This window comes from Brachyhypopomus gauderio, chromosome 17 (assembly GCF_052324685.1).
Source record: "Brachyhypopomus gauderio isolate BG-103 chromosome 17, BGAUD_0.2, whole genome shotgun sequence".
Lineage (NCBI taxonomy): Eukaryota > Metazoa > Chordata > Actinopteri > Gymnotiformes > Hypopomidae > Brachyhypopomus > Brachyhypopomus gauderio.
The window spans coordinates 19,061,481-19,079,506 of record NC_135227.1 but is presented as its reverse complement, the minus strand read 5'-3'; the positions used below and the strand labels follow the sequence as shown (position 1 = coordinate 19,079,506).

Below are 18,026 nucleotides of genomic sequence, written 5' to 3'. Positions count from 1 at the left end.
AGGCCCAATCTAAGCAGCAAAGCAAACATGTTTAATGTTCTCCTGACGAAAATGTGTATTCAGCTGCTATATATTAATAATTAAATGCCAAACCCACGCGAACTCTGATTAAAGTCTCGCGGAAAGGTTGTCGTTGAACTCTTATTAAGAGGATCACGCTCAGTGTTTGTATCACGTGAAAACAAATTTCTTTAAGAAATTAAAGAACTGCTTGAGAAATCACAATTGAAAAGTATATTTTAAGTTACAATTACAATAAAATTCTGTAAACGATTAGAAATGTTGGATCCCCCCCCCCCAAACACAATGAGAATAATTTCCCCCACATGAAAGGGAAATGTATTTTCTTGTAGGATGATGTAAGACACGGCGGTGTGTTGCACGCATTCCTCCTCGCGCTGTTGAAACACGCTCGCGCACGCAGCTTCGTCAACCTAAGTGTTTTTCCCCTCGCGCTTCAGGAACGGCCTGACTGGTGCCTGACGGCTGTCTTCCTCTCCGATTTTGACCCATTAACCCAGACCCACCCACGTAATTACCGAATCAGAAGTGCCGATTTTGCTGCAGGTTATTAAGAGCGGCTCACTCGCGGTGTTGCGCGCGAAGGCGATTATCACGCTTCTGCGCCTGCGCATTCAATTACGGCTCGATCAAAAGAATCATAAATATTTAACGCGTGGCGCGGGTCCATCGCCTCAATACGTTTGTCCGTCAGGATATTAACTCAATTTACGTACGTTTTAGGCTTAGATTCCGGTCTCACGCTTTAAAACAAAACAAATTCGTTAAAAAAAAAAAAGACCCAACGTTGCGATTAGGATTTCTTTTTATTTCTCAATTTAAACACTGCTCGAATTAGCCTCAGGATACCGTGGCTCTGAGACCCGGTTGCGCCCAGTTGTGGAGGGGAGAAAAGAACGAACATCTCCCAGTACCAAGAACGAGGTGATTTTGAACTTCCTCCACAGAGAAGATCGACGTCATGATGTCTGGCCTGTCGAGACATTTAACCCCTGTAACCATTTTGTTCCCTTAAAACGTTTTTTTTTTTCTCGTTGAAAACGTGTATTTGCAAATGAACGCTACCGTGAGAGTTAACGGTGGAAACGGGCCACACAAGAGCCGCATAAAAAGTTGGTAGTGAACTGTTCTTTATTATAATGGACATGAACGTAATGACCTGTGCCTGACATACATTCAACCGTGTAGGGTTCGGGAAGTGCTGGTTCCGCTCCAACGTTTCCCCTCCGGTAACCACGTCAGAAACGTACAACACGTCCCCTAATTGCTCGCTACGTGTTTCAATTAGACAGCAGCAACGTCGTTCAATTTCGCATTCCTGGTAACGAATAAAAAAAAACTGTTGTGAGCCGAATGTGTCCACTAGATTTACACCTGGTAGTTTTGATCCACTTGATTTTCCCCTCACACGTGTTCTTCATATAAAAGTCGAGCTTGTTTCCAGGGTTACAAAAACAAAGGAATCAGCATATCAAAGAGTGTCCAGCGGCCAATTCTTGATCTTTGGATATTTGGGAAAAAGATTTACATAAAGTCGTTTCAAAGTCTTATTAAACAATTTTATATCCAGCAACACCAGCTAAATATGGTCACTGCAACTGACCCAAATATATATATGTACAAGATTCAGCTTGGTCAAAGCTTACTAAAATCTCTCGGAGCCTAAAAATAACCAATTTAACAAAAACAAAAACTGTACAGGGTTTGAGACATTTCGGTAAAATCAGTTTCTTAGCGCTCAAAGTCTCGTGATGGTGGGGAGAGGGGGGGGGGGGGTTTAATCGGTAATCCAGACCTCAGGGGTGAGTCATCGCCGTCACGTCGGGGAGCAGAAGAGCTCGAGTTTGGTTAAAACACTAACATCGTCCAGCATTCGGTATCTTGCGTCATTTCTTCATGGTCAAAAGCTCATTTGATTTCCCCCTGCTTGTTTTCCCAAAATGAAGGGAGGGGGGGGGGATCCTTTCTTTCCCTTTAGAAAACATTGAAGGACATCTAGCTATTTTGTTAACTCTGTAAGTTCGTATAACGTGTCTTTCATATATATTTATATATATTTTTAAACTCGGCACACTATAAAACGGAGAGAAAAGTATGGAGTGATGTTGGTGACAAATGTGTGGGAGGAGGGGGGGGGTGGAGTCACCATCAGAAGATCACAAGACTTGGAACCTCCAGGACGTCTGATCTTTGTAGTCCAAACAGTCCGTGGCGTTGAAGTTGATCTTCCAGGAGGAAGGTGTCTGCTCCTTGTAATCCAGGCAGTCGGAAGAATTAAAGGCCAAGCTCGCTCCGGTGTATGGCTGGTGGTGGTGGTGGTGGTGGTGGTGACCAGAAGACTGGCTGATGTGGTGGTGTGGGTGCGCGGGCATGGACGAGGGCGTCATGGGGCTGAGCTGGTGGGTCGGGTGGTGGTGGGTGTGCATGGGGGTCAGGTAGGAGCCACAGTCCACGCCGCTGAAGTAGGAGCTGGAGGGGGTGGGGTAGGCCTGGCTGTAGCCCGCCGCCTGGTTGTAGGACATGGGGTAGGAGGAGGTGGAGGAGGTGGAGACGGAGCGCTGCATACAGGAGGCGCTGGAAGGGGGCATGGGCTCGGCCAGCGAGGCTGCGGGCGGCGCCGACCCGGGAGAGATGGCCGGGCTCCAGATGGACGAGACGGTGCTGATGGAGGTAGACGTGCTGCTGATGCCCGTGTGGTTGTTGGTGGAGGAAGAGGAGGAGGAGGAAGAGGAGGATCCGGCGCTGGAGACCACCGGAGGGGTGAACTGGCCGCTGCTCTCCGAGCCCGTGCTCTCGCGCGTCGGGGAGGACTTCTTCTTCACCGGCCGAGCTTTGGTGCTGCTACCTCCGCTCTGCTGCTGCTGACGACACTTCGCCCGACGGTTCTTGAACCACACCTACACACACACACACACGAACACACACACACACACACACACACACACACACACATTAAAGTTGAAGCAAAGAATTGTGCAAGCGCACACACTGAATACATGGATTCAACTTATTTCCTGTCACACACACACACACACACACACACATACATACTCTCTCTCACTCTCTCTCTTCCTCTCTCTCTCTATTAAATGATTAAAGAGGCCCTTTCCTGCACGTCTGAAGGCCGAGCTGGTGGGGCCACCGTACAGTATCAGTGTGGAAAACGACTCGTCATTGGCCATTAGTTGCATTAATTTGCATAGAGTCTCTCTGTTCGGGCCGTGGATCTCATTACAGCACATGGAGGTGGCAGAGACCTCGGCCTATTGAGTTTCTCACCAGAGACGGTCATTCAATAGTGTCACGAGGGTCTGTCCATCTACAGCGTTTCTCCCCCTCACACACACAATTCAGAAATAATAATAATTAAAAAATAAACGGAAGCAGAGAAAACTTTACTTTATGAGACTGTCTTAAGTCTCAACGATTCAGCACAACTCATTTTAAATTATCTTAAACGTGTATGCCGCTACAGTAATGGACACGGAACCGTTTCCGTCCTGGGCAGCTGCAGGCCGACGGGCCCTCACAGCGGCCCACACCGTCAAGACATTTACAACTACTGCTACCCGAACACAACAGTACCGCAAACACAGCGGGTTTAACAGCGTTATTTGACGGCCGGTCCTTACAACACACGAGCGCTTGACGTGACCAGAACCGCCGACATCGTCTAACAAGTCCGGTGTGTAAATGGGCCTCGGCGACCTCACCACGGGGGAGCGGCGCAACGCGGGACGAACATTCACCTGGCGCGGGGCAGGCGCGCGTGCTCGTCACCAGCATTTCAGCCACGCAGATCATTTACAAATCAGGACAAAATACTACAGGACATGTCCCGGGAGAAGTAGTGCAGGACACCCCGTCTCCAAGACCCGGTCGGGGGGATAAACTCTGATCTGGGAGTCACGCACGTCACCTAAAGTTGCCATATTTTAATAAGAAGTTATGTAGAGGCTACAGTTAACTGGGACTTTAGTCAAACTGACCTGAACTCTGGATTCGGGTAGATTGATTTTGAGTGCCACCTCCTCGCGCATGAATATATCCGGGTAGCGCGTCTTGGCGAACAGCGCCTCGAGGATGTCCAGCTGCGAGCGCGTGAACGTCGTCCTCTCGCGCCGCTGCTTCCTGGGCGTCGCTGCTGAAACAAACGAGACATTTAAATTCTCTGAAACAATTATAATGAGGCTGCAAAACATATTTAAGAATAAAATATTTTAAGAATAAAAATTATTTCCAAGCTCAGACAATTTAATATTAGAAACTTGCCCTTGATAAATGCCTTTATGAAACAAATTTGCCAAAACAGATTTTACTGTAGCATTGTAGATTTATTAACCAAAACACATAATAGCAAATTTATAGCATAAAAACTCATATTACATTTGAGAAGGCCTCCTTTAAAAATGAATTTTATTTATTGTTAAAGAACTCGCATACTAAAAATAATCCCGTTGATCACTTGCGCCACATCTAAGTCTATAAGCGCCCCATCATAACCGTGTTGGTGAAGTAAACGTGTTGAAACTTGGAGTGCAGCTACCTGGATATCCGACGGACGGGTGAAGCAGGTCCATGGTGGTACCGCTGAGCCCCAGGCCGTTCATGGCGTAGGGGGGCTGTTTGAGGTATGACATCATGCTAGAGGCAGTCACGGGTCCCCCCAGATCTTGCCAATAGTTCGATTTCCCCCGATGTTGCAGTTTGACGGAGGACGGACCCAAAGTCAGATACTGAAACACACAACGTCCAACGTTATTAGGCCCGTTTCACTGCTACGGGACTCGAAGCGGGGCAGTGAACGGCAGTCTGAAACCCAAAAGAACATTTCACACATTCAGGTCACGTAGAAAACGGTTGTTTTGAAATCACTCACAAGAACTGAACAAACTGAACAAAAACTCAAATTACCCGGACCAATTTTTTCGAAACGAGAAAATGTGTATTGTGGCCTAGTTCTGGTGTTCTGTATTATTGAGTTCAAATAGAAGATGAAAACAGGTGATCGTGCCATTGTGTTGTATTTAATATAAAATACCCCACAAAAACATGCAGGCTATAACAATAACTCTTTACGTGAGCCTAATCGTTGACATTATTCCAAATAGTTACTGTCCAGTCGTGAACGCTTTTATTAAGTGAAGAGTTTATTAGATTACTTTTGTGTATTTGTCTGCGTCCGAAGACTATCATTTATAGTTAATCATTTGAGACATTAACGTCCACTTTTGAGATCGGGTTAGTTAGAAACTCGTAGTAGTTACATTTAATTCGGCATTTAGTTAATGAAGGCATGAAAACACTGGAATAGGCCCAATATAAAATCGAAATATAAATAAGCAATCTCGTTAGATCACTGTGCAGGCCTCAGTCAACTTCGTGACGGCTTTTTATTACAATTACAAATATGGCTTTATATTACAGAAAGCACATTAATTTACAGAGGAAAAAGTCAATGTTAGATTTAGACGTTTAAAAAGAAAATCACCCAAGAGAAATAACAGGCTTTGTTAACTACTAGTTAAGTATTTAAACTATTATTAAACTTTGTTGGTACTATAAATTAGAGACGTGAATTTTCAGTTTGTGAAATTAAAATAAAATGGTCCCCTTCCCCACGTAAATAATAATAATAATAATAAATAGTGTTGTACATTTTAATTATGTATAGGAGACTGTGGCTTGTATATATTTCTAGTTGTTAACAGAGTTGTAATCGGCTGGGAACACCGAACTTCTCGGGATTCTGTGTATTCGGACCTTTTCTTGAACTGTTTAGCACAGTAAGGACCGGTTAAAAAGACGGAATCTTGGTGCAAATGAAACCAATTACAATGTAGATGAGGGCTCCGGGGAGCGCTGTTAGACTGGGGCCTTATCAGTCAAAGAAATTAACAAAATAACAAAACACGCCTCACCAATTACCCGCAAGCACCCCGGTGGTGCCGGGCGAGTCCACCCTAAAACTGCTCGTCTTCCTTGAAATTAATACATAAACGTATCAAATTTCTATTAACTCTTTCTAATTTATTCTAAGTGCTTAGCCGCAATGCTGCATGATTTTATTCTCCTACTTGATTCACATCCTCACCACGGCAGCACCAATCCCAGAAAGTGACTTTAAAAGTACTTTAATTTGCGGGTTAACTAACCGGTTCAACTCGCCTCATCGTGGCCTTGAGCAAAAACTTTTATTTTAGTGTATAACCACGAAAAATTTATTTCAAACTGGAATCGATTCAGTAAACAGTTTAATGGTTAAGACCGACACATTCTTACCTTTTTAAAGACCTCTCCGTCTCTTCCCTCGCCAGGTGTATTTTCGTAGACCGACACGGAGACCTCGGCGATACAAAAATATCCAACCAGTGCAGAGATCGGGGAGGCAGTTCAAAACAAATAAATAAGCTACAAAACTCTCCTTAATGTTCAGGTAGACAGCTCGGCTGGTATCACACACGTGTCTGCGGACGCCGTGCTTGTTGTAGTCTATTCAAAGCGCGTTTCCGGGGTTTAAAACCAAATAAATCAAACTCATTTGCTTTGGCAGCTCGCTGGTGTCAGTCACTGCGTTAAGGTGATTGCTAATGTAGACGGATGGAGATTGATCGCCTTCTCCTAACCCTGCCTCTCTATGAGCGCACAACACCTGCAGATCCGCCCACACCAGCCAATCCCCGCGCCTCATGTGCGTGACCGACATCAACAGCAGCCACTCAGCAGCCGAGCAGGCTGGAAGCCCCGCCCCCATGTGACTGAAGACAACACAAACCTGCACCGTCCGGACAATTTTTTGAAAGCGACGGAAATGTGTAAAACATTTTCTTTTAAGTATTACAATTCAACTGCAAAATAATAGCGTGTACAAGAAGATGTGATTTAATCGGTCTGGAGCGAAATTTGACTTTATATTTTAAACAAAACGCAAGTATTTAGATTAATGTGAGGAACATATCTAAAGTGTTTAAAAGGTGAAATCCAAGCGCTTGTCTTTAACTAACACAGTCACATGTTTGCGAAAATCGAATTAATTTGGCGAAAACGATCATTACAAACCCACGATGAGAAGTCGGGAGTGCTGGAAACGGAATAAGACTGATGTGTTGTAAATCTGCTAATGTCCTACTTTTGAGTCGAGCTACAGCGTTTTAATAAAAGACTCCAGAGGATTGAAGTTAAATTTGGGCCTGGTGCGCGGACACGATGAGGACACGCACAACATGGTAAATAACTGAACACTTTTAACATCACTGTAGCCTCGACCAACTTTGAGGGCCTTCGGCTCATCTCACTTGGTGAACGGGACGCCAAAAGCCCAGACACTACGATACATTTACCGACACCCTTTTGATGCGGAATGGTTTCAGATCTCGTTAAAGACACATAAGCTCACGATTCGTAGTGTCCGTCGATTTACCACGGGATAAAAAATGCAGCAAAAAGTTTAATTTATCCACTTTATCTATTTTCATTTTTATTGTAAGCCCATCTCATGAATATTAATGGATGGCTTAATCCCCACTTAGAATTACATTTCAGAATAGTGTGCGTAAAGTTTAATAGGGACTCTTTCAGCGAGGGGACGTGTGAAAGGAACAAACTCCGCCGATCCCGAAAAGAAACGAAATCAGCGGCGGGAGAATCGCAGGACCGAGGAATCAAAGAAAAGCACCTTTCAAGCCTCACTTTCCCAAAAGAAATGCCAATAAAATACGGTAACAGAATATCAGGTTGGGCGCAGTATTTCCTCAAAGGCTGGGTGAGACGCTCGCGGGACTTTAATAAGGCCTCGCGCGCTCCCTTTGTTGATGTCACCAAATAAACTCCTTCTAATTGAGGCGCGCGCTGAAAGCGAGCTAATGTTCAAAGCAAGTGACCGCTGCAAAACCAAATTACATTTTTACTATATGGACCGTCCAATCAAAGGCCGGCTTTACACGTCGCTCCACAGATCTATAAAGTCATCGACAAAAGTGCCCTCAGAAAGAACTGAGATGCCGCCGTAAGCCGTCAATAGCGGCCAGCAAACAATGGAGAAAGTTATTGGATGTTGCACGAGGGCCCGTAAGAAACTCTGTGCAGGCCGCCTAACAAATGTTTTCACTATGTAAAAGGGCTGTAGGCCCCAGACATGACACATTCCACCAGCTCCTCGACTATTTCCCCGGGAAAATGTATATGCAGTCGTTAACAAGTGTGATCTTCAAACACACAAAACGCAACATTTATTGCTGCAATTCTCCTGTTTTCTGATTATTTTCTCAGTCCCGGTGTGGCTAAGACCCCGCGATAAACCCAGAACAAGTATCAAGTTATCAAGTTGCAGGAAGCTTTTGTAATAAGAGTATTTTGTCTAATCCCAAATTGCAGTCGAATTTTCTTAATGCTGAGCCCGTAAATCTCGGGATTAGAGGAGGCGAGGAGAGGAGGGGGAAAAGTTTTCTCTCTTTAGCCGACAAAACCGGAGCAGGTCGCGGATGTTGTCGGTGCTTATTAAAACGGTGATGCATAAAATGCGATATATTGTGAAAGGCCTTCCTCGGAAGGACCGGTGCCGTTTTCCCTTGGTCTATTTTATACCGTAGGAAGGATATTCGGTGGTCGAAATCCCTGTGAAGTCCAACTGATTAACACCTGCAAAAGTGAGGCCACGGACTTCAAAGCAGCTACATCTACGCGGCGCGCGGGAGGAGAGCGAGTGGCGCGCGGGGAGCCGCATCTCTGGGCGACAATCACGGCGGCGCGCGGACAGCGCTCTCTTTTTGTTGCGTGAAAAGCCAAGTGAAATGTTGTGTTGTTTATTTAATTTTATTCTTACACATTTAGAAAGGTATTCAATTTGTGATAATCCTGATACCGCTGAAAAAACAAAACAAGCTTCTTCAGGTAAGAAAAAAACATGCTTTTGATAATGCTGTTTAAATTTTAATTTGTGGCAATAAATTGTAAAATTGTAACAGTAAATATAAAAACGGACAATAATGACGAAAACAGCTTTTTCCTTTACAAATAATTTTACATTAGTTTTATTCTCTGTTCCGCAACATACTAAATTACAAATCTAAAATACAAATTAAATAGTTTGTTAATTTAAATAGTCGTGAAACAAAAATCAGATTTTATTTACTAATTTTATAAAGTTGCTAAACACAGTCGAGCCTACTATATATATTTAAATGAGTTATTTCGTTAAAGCCTGAGGTCTGAAACTAAACCGCGAAAAGTAAAAAGTTTGTTTCAACAGAAGTTGAGCTCAGAGAAAATTAAATGCGATTCGGTGAGGCTACGATGGCCCCCTCGGTCTTTTAGGCATCGAAAATGTCAAACATTATTATCGCAGAAAATGAAAACACATTTAAAGGCGTCAAATGAATATACTGGATGTATTATGAAGAGATAATCGTGGCGGACCGTTTCAAATAACCCAGGCTTTGAATTAGATAGACTATCTAAAATGAGCGTTGAAATTGTTTAAAGTGGTCATTTTGGCATGGAAAACCCACCATGGCGTCTTTCATAAGGATTACATGGAGCACGCGGCACGTCTAACGCACAAAATTATGACCATCACGGTTGCAGCGGTCGGAGGGTGAGACAGTGTGATTAGTGAAGGAAACGCACGTTAAGTGTGCTCCTTTCATGAGATTACAGTCATCCGTCATAACGGAATAAAACCTACAAAAACAGAGAGTCCTGGGGGACGAAACACGCACGTACAGTCGGACACAAGCGGAGAGAAGATCAGCGCGTGAATGTGGAGGTATTAGAGGCCGGAGAGGACGTGCGCTGTCGGGACGCGTCGGGGGCGCGCGGCGGCGGCGGCGACGTTTCGGCGAGCAGTCACGAGCCAGTCGTTCAGCACGAGCCCCTGCGCGCGGGCGAACAGTGCGGGGAAAGCAGATGTTTCTAGACAAAGTGATTGAGCCTAATCTCACTCGGAGGAGCGAGTATTGGGCATCGACCTCAAACAAAACTAAATACAAATACTAATTTATAAATACCCATAAAGCACCGGGGAATTCAAAGAAAGGCTCGCGCCGGCCTGCAGCGTGTCCAGTTTGTGGTCAAATTAAATAATCTTTCTCAGGCAATTAACGCACACGTTTAAATTCGGGTTTTTTCTTTGCGCCTAGTTAATTTGAGACATTGGATGCTGGGGAAAGAATTACGGGTAACCTAGAAAAAAGGGTTTTACTTTTTGCCCGTTACTTTAATAACTAATAAAATGTAAAACCACCGGGGCAATTTTACTTTTAGAGCCGTTATTGAAAAAACAAGGTTCGAGTTAGTCAGCACGTAGAACAATTTGAAGGGCCAAATTAAATCATAGCCTACATCTACAGCCGGTGTAATTAAAAAACTTTAAAATGTATTAACGCAGTCGCAATGTAAAGGATGGAAAAGAAACTTTAATAACCTTTCAGTAACCCCAAAGCCGTGACACAGGCCAGCACCAGGCTGGTGTTCATCTCCTTACAGCTTACACTAGTGCCCAGAGAAAGGAAGACGCAGGACTTGATGTTGGAGTATGAAAGCGTTTCAGTTTTTATTGATGACTGGTAATTTTAGGAATAAATAAACAAATGTTCACACAATAAGTCAGCAGCACGAGATGTGAACCAGAGAGATGCGTATGAAAGCAAAGGATCTCTAAGTATACAATAAATATTAACGAGGTCCTCAGTTAATGCGCGTGGGTGTGAAGATGGTCACTTGCATGTCTTAAAAGACAAATGACATGAATTGAACTTCGGTCACCTGGAAATCAGATTTTGCAAGCCGTTCTCCCCCTTCAGACAGTCAATGAAATATACAACCTGACCGTACAGTCCCCTAAAAGCAAGTACTTAAAAGTACTAGATATTCCCACTTAGTATGTATCAAAGGTTTGGTAAACCATCAATGAACAGAACAAAAAAACAAAAAAAACAAAAAAAAAAACGTGCGCATTTGTGTTTTAAATGCAACATTCCCATCTTAAGAAATTCTATACAATTAAAAAGTAGTGTAATTAAAATACATGATATTCATTAAATAATAAACACTGCTTGCTATAAAGGATATGCTGTTTTGATCTCTAAGTTGAAATGATAAATATTTTATTTTTTAAAAATCCAATAACGTTAAAGAAACATTCCTTATAAAACAACGCTGTGTTGTACCTAAAAACTTTTCACTCAGAATCTCCGGCGCGTGTCCTGAGCGTGGCGTGGTCAAGGCTAGGAGTGCCTGACATGTCACCTACAGCACGGACACGAGTCTGGGCTGCTACTCGCTCTGTTAACAGGGCTGCCGGGTATCCGGCTCTGGTGAAAACCACTTAGTTTCAACATGTCGCCTCTACCACATAAAAGTACCTTGGTTGCAATCAAAACAAAATGGAAAATAATCTGTTAGTGCGTGTGAAATGTAATGTGTCAGTGAACAGGAACCCCGAGGTGTTAGTGAGGGTAACCCTCCAGACAAGGGTGAGAAATGTGGACGCAACTCATTTAAAGTTGAAATAAACGTGATCTGTGTGGACGCAGTGCTCAGTATGATAGTAATGTTTCCAGGTCGGAGTGAATAGTCTTTTGATCTTAGTCCTTCTGCTGTGTTTCTGTCCCACTGACGGTCACTGAAGGACACATTTCTCTTCTTTCTTAGACATTTTTCCTTTGTTCTGTTCCAGAGTCCTCTCCAGGTGTTCATCCTCTTCCTCCGCTCTGCAAAAATGCACACACACACACACACACACACACACACACACACACACACACACACACACACACACACACACACACACACACACACACACACGGGGTCAGAGGTCAGAGACAGAGACTTGAGACGAGGTGTCCTGCAGTGGTGACTGCTCTGCTGTCTGCCTGTTCACGTGCAGCCCAGGTGTGGTGGAGCGTGACCGGTCCAGGGTGACTGCGTTTAACCTGAGTTCACACTGATCTCACACACACACACACACACACACACACACACACACAGCACTAGGGGGAGAAACACAGCTGACAAACCCCAGCCTACAAAATGGCCTTAAAGTCATACTTGTGACAACTGGAGGACTGATCCTGGATCAGCTATCCCAGAATGCCTTGTGAGGGAACAGAGGGACACAGACTCACTCCTTCTCCTGTGCGTCCAGGTCTCGCACCAGTGCGTCTCGTTTGTTGACCAGGAGGACCAGGTCGTCCAGGAGAAGCTGCTCGCGACGCTTCTGGGCTTCCGTCTTCTGCCAGTCTGGAATCAACAGTGAGAGGAGCTTCAGGGGTCAGGGGTCAGGACCGCATACAGTACACAGGTCCACCACACACGGCTTCAGCCCCGTTAACCCCACCGTGCCCCTGCACCAGAGACCTCGGTGCAAGCCCAGCTGGACACAGTGAACACTGCACAAGTTCATCCAACATGGCCACTTATCTAAGCAGACACACAGATGGGAAAAGCTCAACAAGAGTCCAGGAGAAGACCAACCACCCTCAAGATCCACCAATCCTACCCACAAGACCTTCATTTGTCCCGCCAGAGTGTGTGGCTCGGGAGGAGTGTGTGTTCTGTGCTTTAAAGCCCGACTGCTGCGTTTTAGAGGGTGACGTGCACAGGAACCTCAGTGATGGGTGTTTCATCTGCTACGTCGGAGTGGAATTCACAAACACGAGCACCTCAGATAAGAAGCGTACAGGCGAGGGCAGAGAGCCCAACACACGCTGCACACGCAATTCCCCACACCGCAGGCTCCTGCCCCCCCCCCCCCCCGCTGGGCTCCTGCCCCCCCCAGAGGATGAGAACAGGTAGAAGTCCTACAGGCTTTGGCTGGAAGTCGCCCACTGCAGACTGCAAATTGAGTCATTTGAAGTTTAGAGCGTTCTCTATCAACAGTGTTAATAAATCAAGTCAACATGTACAGGAAAATGTAGGAGTCCTGTGTGGGGGAGGGGTGTGGCGGCAGACTGACCAGGTAACCTGGCCCACCACCTGGCCAGGCTAGCCTGACCAGCCGTAACTCATATCAGTGGAGATACCAGAAGAGATACCTGTGATCACTAGGTTACTCATATCAGTGGAGATACCAGAAGAGATACCTGTGATCACTAGGTTACTCATATCAGTGGAGATACCAGAAGAGATACCTGTGATCACTAGGTTACTCATATCAGTGGAGATACCAGAAGAGATACCTGTGATCACTAGGTTACTCATATCAGTGGAGATACCAGAAGAGATACCTGTGACCACTAGGTTACTCATATCAGTGGAGATACCAGAACAGATACCTGTGACCACTAGGTTACCTGGGCCCATTCTGCTCTCTGCTGGTATCCACACATTTCACACAGCACATTAACAAAAGCAAAGACGTAAAGTCCAGCCCGCTGACAACACCAGGACCGGTCCGTCCTTCCTGCTCCAGGGAACCTCAAGGCCATGTATCGATCATTAGACCATGTATCAATAATTAGACGATATGTCAATAATCAATATTTGACCTCAAAATGTTATCTGTGTAAAGACCAGGACAGGGTGGTTAAACGTCTGCAGGGCCAGTCCGCACCCCTAAAGGTCAGTTCTTAAAATAAGTGTACTTTATTAAAAATACATTTTTTTTTTCCTGCAGTGACGTGAGCATGTGTTGGCAGTGGTGGGCGGGGCTTGGCGGGGGCGGGCCTGTGACCCGCTGGGAGCAGAGGTGGAGCAAAAGGTCTCTGCTCCTATCGGCTGGCCTTTGAAGTGGAGCCAGGAGGGGGGCGTCGCCCAGTGGCAGCGGCACTGCTGCAAACCTCCAGCAGCAGGAGCAAACGCCCCACACCGCTGCCTCCTCCCTGGGCTCCTGCCTCCTCCCTGGGCTCCTGCCTCCTCCCTGGGCTGCTACCGCTCCTCACAGGCTCTGGAGCCCCTTCAGGACCCACACGGAGGAGGATAGGGTGGAAACTTGATTTTCAGAATCTGACAAACATACTGAGAATCTTAATCTGTGCTGTGAATCTTAAGTGTGTGGCATTCTTGAATAAACAGTATAAAGGACAAAAGTGTTCAGATGTAATTTTCCTTCACTGGTCTAAAGTCCACTCACAGGTTTCCATTTTCACACCCCCCTCTCTCTTTAATTCACTGTCGTTCCTTCAACCCCTCCATCAAAAAGACAAAACGAAAGAAAAAGACAATGCCCACTTCACAATGAAGGGAGGGGGGGGGGCAATGGGGGGGCGACAGCCAACAAAAACTTTTCCACAGAGGTAGAGTGGCAGTGCGAGAGAGAGAGAGAGAGGGAAGGAGAGAGTGTGAGAGAGAGGGAGAGAGAGAGTGAGAGAGAGAGAGTGAGAGAGGGAAGGAGAGTGTGAGAGAGAGAGGGAGAGAAAGACAGAGAGAGAGAGGGAAGGAGGGAGAGAGTGAGAGAGAGAGGGAAGGAGGGAGAGAGTGGGAAGGAGAGAGAGTGTGAGAGAGAGAGGGAGAGAAAGACAGACAGAGAGTGAGTCCCACCTTCATTTCTCTCCCTGACACTCTTGGCCAAAAAGCCAAAGACACTCCCCAATGGGGCCGGCAGTGGCAGCATGCAGCTGTCAATCAACTGCAGAGTGGCCCCGCCCCCCTCATTAAGAAGGTAAACAATAAGAAGGAACGATGTGAGACATGGGTGAGCAAACAAGCACCGGCAACCTCACCCTCACGCACCTCCACCACCCACACCAACTACCCAGAGACACATGGAAAAAGAAAAGGAAATATATGTAATCATCATAGCCACTCACCCCCCCCCCCCACACTCCAAAAAACAGAGAGGAGGGGAGAAGGAGAGAGGGAGGAAAGAGAGGGGTGTGTGCAATCCTTTCTGGATTACCCCCCTCCCCTCCACCCGGTTTCTTCGTTGCCCTGGGCAATCACGTCAAAGCTCACATGGTTGGTGCTTATTCAGATAACCCTAACAATGCACACCAACGGTAACCATGTGAATCCTGTGAAGCCACACAAGAATGCGCTGGGTCAATCCCCATGACCCGCCTCCCCAAGCCCAACGTATTCAGGAGAGCAAACTGCTCCGTGCCTCTCGTAGGGAGAGCTTTGCTTTAATATTCCCTCAGATTTCACAGCCAGTACACGGCCACACGCTCCTCCTTCCTGTTCCGGCACGCAACAACACAAGTTGAAACTTTCGTCAGTGAGCATCTTTCTCGCCTTTTTTCTTTCTTCTTCCAGAGAAAAAACTATTTTCCTTTACCGAAAACAGGAAGTGAGTAAGGTCGGAGGAATCCGGAACAAAGACGTGAGACGTGAGGTGTGGCCGTGTCAGAGAGGCACCGTGTGACGGCGCTGGACACAGGCCAACCTCGGGCCAACCTCGGGCCAGGACAATGCCCAACACGCCGTCTCCAGGGGAGAAAGGCTGGCAGCAAACCGGTCCGCACACTTATAGACCTCAAACTGCAGACCTACCTGAACAACCAGAGCCCCTTCTGACTTAAAACAATCACACAGACACAAGCATCCCCCAGATCAGATGTCAAAACAGACTAAATCAATTCTTTTAACAAACCCAGGTAGTTTTACTGTTAATATTTTTATTTTCTCCAACATACAAAAACCTTTCATTTCAAATTCCAAAGTTATGTGCCCAAAGTTATGTGGGGGACACACACACCATCACCAGGCCCTAAAGACAAGAGTCAAAACTTTAATGCACTAAACAAGTTCAGTTAATTGCAGTGAACATTGCATGACTGCAATAAAACAGAGAAATGACAGGGGACAAGAATTAAGACTAGAATTAAGACTAGTTTTTTTAAGAGTTTAAAATTCACCTGGCAAAAAAAATCTGCTCATACCTTTACAAACATGCCTGAAATCTACACTGGAATGGAAATAAACAGATTTATTTTTCTTTTTTGTGGATAGTGCAAAAAAAGGAGGAATTGTCACCCTGTCTTATCTGCAGTTCCAGTCAAGTAGCAATCTTGAAAGAGTTTGCAACATCATCAAAGCTGACCATTTGACAGGGTTCTAGCAGTGCACCTAATCAATCCAGCGAATACGCCAGTCTGGGAAGCCAACAAAGCTCACATAGATTTACAAATGGGGTTGTTGGGGGGATAAGCTCCTGCACAGGATTACATATTGATTTTAAACATATAAAAAAGCTTATCATATAAAACCGTAACAACAAAAAAATAGGGGACCTATGCATAAATCCCTTTAAGAGAGCAACGTCCACTTTCAAATAACACGGCCAAGAGTGCTCAACGTCTGAACTGAGAAAGAGATGGACAGAGAGAGAGAGAGAGAGAGAGAGGGAGAGGGAGAGAGAGAGAGAGAGAGACCCCGGGTGTGTATGCGTGGTGTGTGTGATAAAAAGGGCAAAAAGGATCAATTTAGAGGCAGAAAAATAAGAAGCGTGGCATATTGTAGAAGGCCACATTCAACCCCAAGGGCTTCTTTACACACTCCATAAAGTTGCCTGTAAATCCAGAATACCAAAGAACGGGTTCTCATTTACCAGACATTAACACACGCCATCGTAACCCCCCCCCCCCCCCCCCCCCCCAAATATTCCCCACCTTGTCAGCTGGTCTTTGTGTGTGTGTGTAGGGGTATCTTCCTTTCAGCCGTACCTGATTTCCTGAAAGCCTGAGGCTTAATACTCATTCTAGATGGTGTCATGAAATAATATGTGTATTTTACATGTGAAGTGATGCGTGGTGTACTTTTGATTTAAAGACTTAAAGGAAAGAAACGGCAAGCAACAGTGAAACAGTGCAGCATTAGCACACAGTAGCCTGGCTAATCAGAGCCCGCTGAAACACAGGACTCCATCAGCACACCCCAGTGTCCACACCCCAGTGTCCACACGCCAGTGTCCACACGCCAGTGTCCACACGCCAGTGTCCACACGCCAGTGTCCTCACCCCAGTGTCCACACGCCAGTGTCCACACGCCAGTGTCCTCACCCCAGTGTCCACACGCCAGTGTCCACACCCCAGTGTCCACACGCCAGTGTCCTCACCCCAGTGTCCACACCCCAGTGTCCACACCCCAGTGTCCACACCACCCAGTGTCCACACCACCCAGTGTCCACACCAGCTACAGGTGAAGCTCACCTGGGTCCTTTCGCTTACACACACTCCTATCAGCTCACACAGCCGATGAAGTGCCTGCACTTTACCAGGGAGGGGGAAAGAGAGACCGGTAGAGGTGTGTGTGTGTGTGTGTGTGTGTGTGTGTATGTATGTGTGTGTCTGTGTGTGTACACACACCAGTGGTCTCTATTACTACTGTCATCAGCCGGCCAACCAAATCAGAAATGACCTGTGTGCACCGGCTGGCAGTGAAAAGACCTGTTGGAGCACCAAATAGGAAAGTGATGTGCATGACGCCTTCACCAGCAGCTCAGAACTATCACAGCCTGTGCCAAGAAAAGAGAGTGTGTGTGTGTGTGTGTGTGTGTGTGTGTGTTTGTGTGTGTGTGTGTGAGGGGGAAGAGAGAGACAGAGAGAGAGGGAGAGGAATGACCGATAAAAATGCAACAAGTTTCCAGTATATGGGTTGATAGGGCGGGAGACTAGTGGAATCACCTCGATAAATATAAAGCCTCTTTAAAAGGACATGTTTCGAGAATAAATCCAATATTAGTGTTGGCCGCTTCATTTTGAAGCGTCACTGTTTGGTGACCTGAGATGACCTGTGTGACTAGGACACTCCCCCACCAGGAGCGACGTCTGTCCCCCCCCCGACCGTGGACACGGAGGACTGCGCACAGGACCGTAAACGTGCACACAAAACATTTATGGGTCCAAATAAGCATCGGCTAATAAAATAAATAAACATAAGAATAAATAAATATCAAGGTATCTGCAGGAGGAAAAAAAGAGGCTATGACTGTACTGCGAACACCAAACATGGTAGAGGTGCGATTACAACACGTCTTACGTTTCAGTGTGAGGCTGGAGAGAGAGAGACAGGTAGGGGGCGGAGCCTGTGGGGCGCAGAAATAAAACCAGGCAGGGCGGAGCCAGCTCTCT

At 46.0% G+C, this 18,026-nt stretch overlaps 2 protein-coding genes across 3 annotated transcripts in view; both read right to left on the bottom strand.

The window, feature by feature from the left end:
• Window positions 1-1,504: 1,504 nt before the first annotated feature.
• otx1 (orthodenticle homeobox 1) lies at window positions 1,505-6,718 on the bottom strand. Of its 2 annotated transcripts, none has more exons than XM_076978851.1 (4): window positions 6,304-6,718; window positions 4,568-4,757; window positions 4,011-4,165; window positions 1,505-2,918 (listed from the first exon to the last, which is right to left on the bottom strand). In XM_076978851.1, the coding sequence occupies exons 2-4, from the start codon at window positions 4,662-4,664 to the stop codon at window positions 2,178-2,180; spliced, it is 993 nt and encodes a 330-aa protein (XP_076834966.1). In that variant the 5' UTR covers window positions 4,665-4,757; window positions 6,304-6,718; the 3' UTR covers window positions 1,505-2,177. The 2 variants fall into 2 exon arrangements, with proteins under 2 accessions (XP_076834966.1, XP_076834967.1); XM_076978852.1 differs by having other exon boundaries at window positions 4,011-4,162; window positions 6,304-6,717.
• Window positions 6,719-10,539: 3,821 nt separating this feature from the next.
• ehbp1 (EH domain binding protein 1) overlaps window positions 10,540-18,026 on the bottom strand; it is a 110,116-nt gene continuing 102,629 nt past the window's right edge. The window contains 2 exon segments of the mRNA XM_076977871.1: window positions 10,540-11,729; window positions 12,144-12,258. Coding sequence (XP_076833986.1) covers window positions 11,639-11,729; window positions 12,144-12,258 — 206 coding nt within the window. The 3' untranslated portion in view covers window positions 10,540-11,638.